At 49.6% G+C, this 8351-nt stretch overlaps 2 protein-coding genes across 2 annotated transcripts in view; both read left to right on the top strand.

Moving 5' to 3' along the window:
* Window positions 1-1998, top strand: part of ACVRL1 (activin A receptor like type 1) — a gene marked incomplete at its 5' end in the record, with an annotated part of 10215 nt that extends 8217 nt beyond the window's left edge. The window contains 1 exon segment of the mRNA XM_035890231.1: window positions 1868-1998. Coding sequence (XP_035746124.1) covers window positions 1868-1998 — 131 coding nt within the window.
* A 6195-nt stretch (window positions 1999-8193) lies between these two features.
* ACVR1B (activin A receptor type 1B) overlaps window positions 8194-8351 on the top strand; it is a 7024-nt gene continuing 6866 nt past the window's right edge. The window contains exon 1 of the mRNA XM_009634643.2: window positions 8194-8351. Within this exon, the coding sequence (XP_009632938.1) occupies window positions 8275-8351 (77 nt within the window). The 5' untranslated portion in view covers window positions 8194-8274.

The raw sequence follows: 8351 nt of genomic DNA, 5'->3' as shown, positions 1-8351 counted from the left end.
GGTCTGGACACCTGGGTCGCTGGGGATGCGTTTTGCAGCCCCGGCAAGCTGGGGCTCGGCGTGGGGCAAGCGCTGGCCGGGCGGCTCAGCCCCCGGGTGGGAAGTGCCACCATGTTGTTGCTGCGCCTCCGTCAGACCTTGGGAGTTCGTGGCCTCTTCCCATCGGTGGGGGGGCCCCGGCAGCCCCCCGTGCACCAGAGACTGCGGGGTGTGGTTTATATATATATACACACACACATATATATATGCTCTTCTTGGAATCTGTGGGTTTGGGTTTTTTTTAAAAGAAACCCTTCTAAACCCCTGCATCTCTGGATTGTGACAACTGTAAATATTTGGAGGGAGGTGAGTGAGGGAAAACTCTTTGTTTCGGTTGTTTGTTCTGTGGCGATCCTTTGGCTTCACCCGGGAGGGTGGGGGTGCAACCGCTGCCGCTTCCTGGGGGCAGAGCGAGAGGTATCGGCTCCACGCTTTTAGAGAGGTTGGCCCGAAGCATCTCTGGGCAGGGACAGAGGACAGGCTGGTGGCAGCAGCCCTTCCAGCCGCCGAGGCCTCGCCGCGCCGTCCATCTCCCTGTGGCTATCAGGGGCGATCGCTGCTTGTGTAACGCAGGTACCTGTTCCAACAGGAACTGCACTGAAACATTTTTCTCCTCCCCAATCCTCTCGCTGTTCGTGTTATGTATTACCAACCGTCAGAAGGTAATAACTTTGTGCGTGCAGATCTGGACTTGTTAGCCGCAGAAAATGGCTTTAAACCCCACTGGGGCAGTAGGTTAGGGGTGTATTTGCGAGTCCTGTTGCATCTGGTAATACAAATGTGCTTTAGGGGAGAGCGGCTGGGCTTTGTTTTAACCTCCAGTAAAATCCTTAGGAAGGTGCTTCGGCTTTTCTGTCGTAAACGGCAAAGCAGGACCAAGTCAGACTCATCGCACGTCTGCTCTCAGGTTTTTGCGTCGCGTTTCATATACAGCTGGTGTTTATTAAAAAATAGTAATAATAAATAAACAGGAAAGAGCCAATTGACTGTGCGTATCTCCTGGAAACTCAGCCGACTGTCAGTGCCTTTGATACTGGGCTCTGTACAGGCTGGCTATTGTTTCCCCTCCACGTGCACTGTACGTTTTTGTTCGCGCTGTCTGGTGAGAGGTGTGAGCTCCGGCGGGCTTTGAGGGCGGCGAGGGAGCTGCGTTTGCGGAGCTGGGGGCAGGATGGCAGGGAGCAGGGACCCTAACCCGGTGAATTGTTTGCTGCCTGAGCAGCCATGATGCAGGCTCGTGTGCCGCCCCTGCCAGCGAGGGCTGCCCTGGCTATTGTGCTTTGTATAAGAGGTCTTAGTGGCTGCTTGTTTCAGGGCAGGTTGGAAAAACATCCGAATTTCTGCGGTGCTGGGGAGCTGTGAACCTCTGTGTGCGTCGGTAAACAGAGTAGAAAACGCCCCACACACACACTCCTTCCTTTAAAGAAAAGGGGAAAAAAAAAAAAAAAAGGTGCCTCTGCAGCGATGCTTACAGGGTGGTTGTAGGTTGGCTTTGTTTGCGTGCTTGAAATAAAGCAAAAGAATACCGTGGGGAGCAATCTTGGGCCAGCAGATTTTATTATTAACACCTGCTTAAAATATTTACCCGGTTAAATCGGGCAAACTCCGCCTGGTCCATAAGTTACATCGTACAACTTTCCAAGAAAGACTCCTCTAACTGGAAATTAAAAACAGTGTCCAACAAGCATTCTTGAACTCCTTCAGCTCCTTGGCCAGACAGCTTGGATTTTTTTTTTTTTCCCTGGGTACGCCGTCCGCTGCCAGTAGTGGATGCTCCGGAAATCACTATTGCGAAAGGAGTGAAGTAAAACGTCAATTCTCTTAACAGCAAGCAAAGTTCACTGGGTGTTGACCAGTGGAAATATGTTCCCCGCCGCACAGCCGGCGCGGTTATCTGAGCAGACCGAGAAGGAATTGCTCGTCTCGAGGGAGAAAGCTGCGATGGTATTACAGGGATGAAACGTTGGCTGGTGCTGGGCTCATGGAGGCAGGCCCGTGTGTGTGAGCAGTCCTACGGGGTGGGAGGCCTCTTCTGTCCTCGTTATTTAAGCTTATTTTAAGTTATTTAAGCTTGCCAGCCTCCCTTTTCATCGATTGCAGAGCCATTTCTTTATTTTTTCATCAGAAAAGTGGACTTTACCGCACGTTAAAGCCCCTCGGCAAAGGCTTGGTTTTCTAGCCCTTGCTGCTTTCTGGAAGTAACCTGTGGGCTGCTGGGTGTCGAAATACAGACTGGGTGTTAAACAAATGGTTATTCAGACTCTTAAAAAGTGCCAGTTGCCAGAGAATACCCAGCATGTGAAGTCTTGAAAGCCATCGCTAATGACCTGTGCATCTGCCCTGCCGTGCGGCTGGTTTACAGGATTTCCTTCCACCATACTGGTGTGGTATGGGTGGCTCCTAAACTGGTTTCCTAACAAGTTAGAACACAAAATAGGTGTCAGACCGGAGCCTGGAGAGGGAGTTGGGAGCCATATGTCTGTTTTCTAAGTTGAAGAGCAACAGCAGCAGCAATGTCAAGGCTGCTTCTAATTAACCTATTAATGATGAGACTCCTGTCAATTCGCTTATTTAAAATTAATTTAGAAGCTCTCCTTTTGTGTTACTTGAGTAGGTGCAGGGAAAGTTCTTCACTGTAAAGGTGAGAATGCGTTCTTCCTGCCTTTTTTTTTTTTTTTTTCTTTTCCATTTAGGCTGTGTTTGCTAGTCAGCCGTGATGTGTTCCCGTTGGGTTCAACGTGTGCCAGGGGACTGCAGCCAGCTTGAAAAAGTTGGGACTCTTGTTTCCAACTTTAAATATCCTAGTATAATTTTTAGTTCCTGGATGCCTTGTGTGAAAGTGCTTTTCTTGTAGTGCTTTGCAGCTAATTTTAACTCTCTTTCATTTAGCAGCAGCGGGTCAGTAGATTTCATAAGCACCAGCAAGGAGCAAAAGAGATGTTGAGGTCCGAAAGTAGGAGGACAAGTTGATGGGACAGCGAGAAGTAGGAAAGCTGTTGGAGGTGGTGGTACTGTAGCTGCAGAAGAGCAGGTCTGTACTCATTCCTTCGGCTCCCTCGTAAGGAGATGGGGCGGTGTGAGCATCCAGAACTGGCCTTGCGCTTGGTTTTGGGGACGGTGGGTGTAGGTGAGCTGACTCTGGGTCTCGGAGAAGATACTGGTGTGCTACACAAGGCAGGCATTTTGGACTCGGACATATCCTAGAGAGGGATCTAGGGATCCCAGTTGTTGCCGCCAGGCAGACGAAGGATCGAGGTAGGTATAATGGAAAGTAAATTATTTGGGGTTTAAGTCTTCATTGGATGGCTTAGAGTGTCCTTGTCCCTGCCTTTCGAAAGCGAAGCCCGGGTGCTTCAAGAAAGCAACTGTTCTTGGTGTGGTGTGGCTGAATGAGGAGCACAGAGGGACTCCTGGAACAGACCTCTGCTCCCTTGCCACAAGGGAATGGATTTTATTCCCAACCCGCTCTTGGGCAAAATGCTCTGTGATAAAGGTTGTTCTTTCTTTATTTCGGCACGGCATATAGCTAAACACTGAAAGGTATTTCTTTCTTCCAAGCGTGTTTACACATGTCCCTCTTCATTATAGCATCTAAAGAGACAGCAGAGGTACAAACCCAGTTGTTTTTCCATTTCTCTTGCTAACATTATGCTGCTGCAGCATTAAAACATCACGACCAGATTGGGTCTCATTAAGTTAGGTGCTGTACAGAGACATAATAAATTTCAGCTCCTGTTCCAGAGCCTTACAAAGGCTCAGAAGTCAGGGGAATCGTTGTTCTCCCAGCCTTGATTCAAACTGTTGAAAAAGAACAGCAGCTTACAATCACTGCAAAAATCTGTTTATCTGGTAAATACATGGGTGGTTATTGGCAATTTTACCAATGATCATCCTCAGGTTAATTATCTTAATACGTCTTGATCAGGTCGTGTTTAGCTCTGAGAAAACGTCATCTTGCATCAGGATGGTTTTGGAAAATGTATTCCAAAAGGTGGTTAACACCATGACATTAGATTCTGCTGTGAAACTTTCCCCTGTCTAGCTGCAGAGGCATCTTGACACATGCAATCCTGTGCGAGAATAAATATGTGCAAAATGAGCTCAGATAGTTGCTGGGAAAAAAAAGAAATGTTCTTTGACTGTCAGAGCATAATATTTTAGTCTCCCTGGAGGCGAGAGCTCTAATCTGCAGACCCCCACCCGCTTGCTTGGATTCGTTTTGTAAGTACGCATCACCTTTAACCGGGGAATTTGGTACAAGGGGGCCTTCTCTTGCTTTCCTCTCTGCTGCGGTTAACGCAAAGGGATGCTAACGCCTCCGTGCCCTGCTCCTGCTGGGAGCAAGCCTGCTGCCGCCTGTAACCCGTGAACCTCGCGGGGAGCAGAAGCACCTCCTGGGCTCGGGGTGGTGGCTTGAGGGAGAACCCGGCCTAGCAGCCGAGCCTGCGTTAGCCGAGGATCAAGGAGGGTTTGTCTTCTGGCAGTGCCAACTGGCTGCTCGCGTTTTTCGGCAGAGACCGGGTTGGCTCGCTCCTGCGCTTGATGTCACGACCACCTGCGCTCTGCCTTGGATTAAATCGCAGCGAGGGTTTGCTTCGGTATAAATACCAACCTGATCCATCTCTTGAGTGAGAACAAAGCTTTCATTCTGAGGATCTGCAGCTTAATGTTCGGCTTGTTTAAACAGCTTCTTTAAAGGGCTGGGTTTGTCTCTGAGCAGAATGTCAGCAAGAGTGCGCTGAGCAGATAGAGCAGGCTCTGCTGCCAACTTCTGCAGCACCTTCCATGCAGACTCATCCCCAGGCGTTCTGCGAGAGGGGAGCTCGCCGCCCCAGCTCTGTGAACTGCTCTTTTGTTTTCCTTTGCCCCATCTATTTTCTTCAGCCCAGTCAGTTTCTTTTATTAAGTAGATTATATGTTTTGCTCAATAGGAGCTTTTCTTCTCAAATAAAAAGAATGCTGTTGGCATGAAAAATGCTTTTATTCGCTCCCGTCTCCATTTGCTTCGCCCAGGCATCCCTGGCTGCTCTCAGGAGCACCCAAGAGATGCCCGGCGGGGAGCTCTGCGTACCTGTCCGTTTTCTGACCCCCACCCAAGGGGAAAGAACGGCTGCTTTTTCCGGACTTCTGATGTTACTGATACGAGAAGAATTTTCGCTTCTAGTTAATCAAACTTGAAATGCTGGACCCGCGCGGGCTGCCCTGTAATTCTCCTCTCTGCCGGAAGCTTCCCGGTTCCCGGCGAGCTCCGGTGCAGACAGGCCTTTCCCCCCGGCTCGGCCGGCGCCTGCGGGAGCGGGGCCCCTCCCGCCGCAGGCTGGTAGCCAGCAGTAGGTGATGCTTAGGGAGGATATGGCTGTAGCGGTGGTAGGTGTATATCCTGGGCTTTTTCGTAATAAAAATAAAGGGAGAGTCAACTCCTGGCTGCATGAGGGAGGCTGGCGCTGGACTTCAGCTTCTACCCAGGGATCTGACCACCTTTCCAAAAACTTGAGGGCCTACCTGCAGCCCCTGGAGGTTATGGGCTGGAATACCTAGAAAGCCCCTCGAGGGTCTCTCGTGAAAGGTGTAGCAGAAGTACATCCGAGTGTGGAAGGCTTAGTTTTCTTTGTTCATGCCGCCCTCGTTACCGTAGGGGGTTTTGAGGTGCTAACTCTAAGAATTGCTCTTAAAAAAGAGCAATTGTCTCGAAGGGGGAACATCAGCTGGCACCACCACGAGGTGAATCGAGGCCGTGGGGAGTGGGGCATCCCCGTCCTTAGCAGGAAACTTCTGCTTTCTGTACAGGACAGGTACGGATCTTCGTACCCTGTCCCTGAACACCGGGGCTCTGGTATCATACCCTGCAGGTAAACAGATTTCTTTTTTTTTTTTTTTTTTTTTTTTTAACTCTACAAATGAAACTGAGCCTGATACAACCAGCTCCTCTGCTTTCCTTCTCAAAAGGGTGCTTAATTTCAGGCCAGATACTTCAGTCAGAAGTTTACAAAACCAGTTTTATTAACACATTGAAGTGTTTTATTTACTTCGGAGCTTCTGGAAGCAAAACTGCCAGAGCCTAAATCTTGGCCTTGAGACCTTAGAAATGAGTTTTAACAGGATCCAAGTGCAGCTTTGCTGTATCTAAATCAAGTTGAAAAGAACCTACATGGTGAAATGTGTGTGGCTTAAATGTTTTTAATTCATACCTTGAGTTTTTGATAGAGTAATAAAGGAGATGCTTTAAAACACCATTTCCTTTTAAGTATACTTGAAGGTAGGAATCTGCCCTGGCTGCTCTTTCCTTCCTCATGGCTTCATAAAAACTCCATTATCACCAGCCTTTGTCCCCCAAAGTGGGCATATTTTCCAGAATAATTGTCTTTTCTGTGCTCTGCTGACCGCTGGAGAGCAGCTGTTTGTCAAGTTGATCATTAGTGGGTATTTTCCCTTTCAATCTAAAGTTTCCCCTTAAAAGCTGTGCAATCCATGGGTGCGGTGCTCTGAACCCTCCTCGATACCATTCAGTCTCAGGGTCTTCCCTGTCCATTTTCCATTCTATGCCCCTTTTCCTTGGCCTGTGCTAAGCACACAGGAATAAGCTGCGTTTGCTCATGATGCTTTTGAAAGATGTCTCGCAGCTCTTCTGGGTTTTACTGGCTTTTTACTGCTTCTGCAGTTGTGAATCTGTTGGTTCAAAGCTCACCAGCATCTGCATTTAGCCTCTCTGAAATACTGCAGCCCACCTCGGAGCTATTAAGCAGCTCGCAACAACAGCTAGGAAATGAGGAGCACAGTGTCCAGAGAGAATTAAGTGAATAGTAATGCAATTAGCCTGACTGATTTACCTAGGCCACTGGTGATGGGGGATAATGGGTGTCTTCCTCCTAAACGAAGCCTGAAGTTGATCAGGACCTGCTTGGTTTTTGATAAGCTCGAGGTAACATGCCCCCCCCCCCGCGCCTCGGAGCGGGTGCTGGCTGGGAGCAAGAGGCTCTTCCAGTGCCATCGATATTCAAGGGAACGCCGATGCTCCTTAAGTCTGGTTGGCCAGAGGTGGTGCAACCGAGGGCTTGGCATCTCCCCTGCCCGGCGGAAAGGTGGCTGACGCACAGGCGCGAGCGGTGACGGTGACTTTGGCGCGTGTGTCTTCAGACAGGGGGGGTACGGTCAGACCTAGAGGATTTAGCTGTCGGGCTGAGGAGAGTTAGCTGTGGCTCTTGCATCTTTTAAAACACTTCTTCAAACTCCCTCTACCTGAAAGACCATTTCAGCAGCGGGTAAGTACATGTTTCTGAATCCCTCCGGGGAGGCTGAAAGATCTGATGAAAGCTGAAGAAGATACTGCGTGCTGCTAAACAAGCCCCACCCTTCTTGACATTGTTGTATTCGCTCTTTGTTCCCAAGGATGGCGATGCCTGGGGATTTGCTTACAGCTTTGCAGGCAGCTTGAGAAAAGCACAATGACAGCTGTGAGGTGGAAAAATGTGGGAATCTGCCTCGGAGTTTCTCCTTTGCTCTTTACCCAAATAATCTTCCTGGCGAGCAGGCAAAAAGCCAGGAACATATTTGACCCAAGGTAGTGTCTCGGATCAGGAAAGCAGTTACTAAATAAGTGACTGATCTAGCTGGGTGTAGCACGCTCGGCTTGTGTAGTCGGTTTGAATTGGTTTTGGTTTGGCATCTGCCAACGGCTTGTTGTCTCCCACGGGCTGGGGTGGTCGTGCCTCGCTAACCCGGAACGTGCCGCTCGCCTTTGGCATGGCTGAGGGAGCCTGGACAGGCAGTTCGGGTGAAATCGAGTCTGTCAGTTTGAGTAATTGTGGTTTTCAGTTTGAGCTCTTGACTCTGGGTCGGGTTGGGAGTGGATCTCGGTACAGTCTAGCCTAGTTTGCAGGGATGGCTTGGGTCATCTCCGTTAGCGATTGCAGCAGGGGCAGGAAAAGGGGCTGGCTGGGCATCCTTGTCTGGAACGGCTCCTCTGCTTCCACGTCGTGTTTTGTGCTTCCGCTGGGTTCTTGCAGGCCTGAAATACTGCGTATGCCTTGTTTTGTTCCTAAAGGCTAATTCCTGAGCCTGAGAATGGCCCCTTCCCTCCGAAATGGGAAATTTAAAGAAGAAATCGTCCTCTTGTCTGAGCACTTGGCCTCTGGTGGGTTTTAAGGAGGTGGTCTTGGTTTGATTTCTGCAGCTTTGACGTGTTTGTGCTCCGACTGCAAACAAGCAAACTCCACGTGCGAAACAGATGGCGCGTGCATGGTCTCCGTCTTCAACCTGGATGGCGTTAAACATCACGTTCGGACCTGCATTCCCGAAGCAAAACTGATTCCTGC

This window comes from Egretta garzetta, unplaced genomic scaffold, assembly GCF_000687185.1.
Source record: "Egretta garzetta isolate BGI_Z169 unplaced genomic scaffold, ASM68718v1 scaffold1192, whole genome shotgun sequence".
NCBI classification, from domain to species: domain Eukaryota; kingdom Metazoa; phylum Chordata; class Aves; order Pelecaniformes; family Ardeidae; genus Egretta; species Egretta garzetta.
The sequence above is the reverse complement of the archived record's forward strand: the minus strand, read 5'-3'. Positions and strand labels throughout refer to the sequence as shown.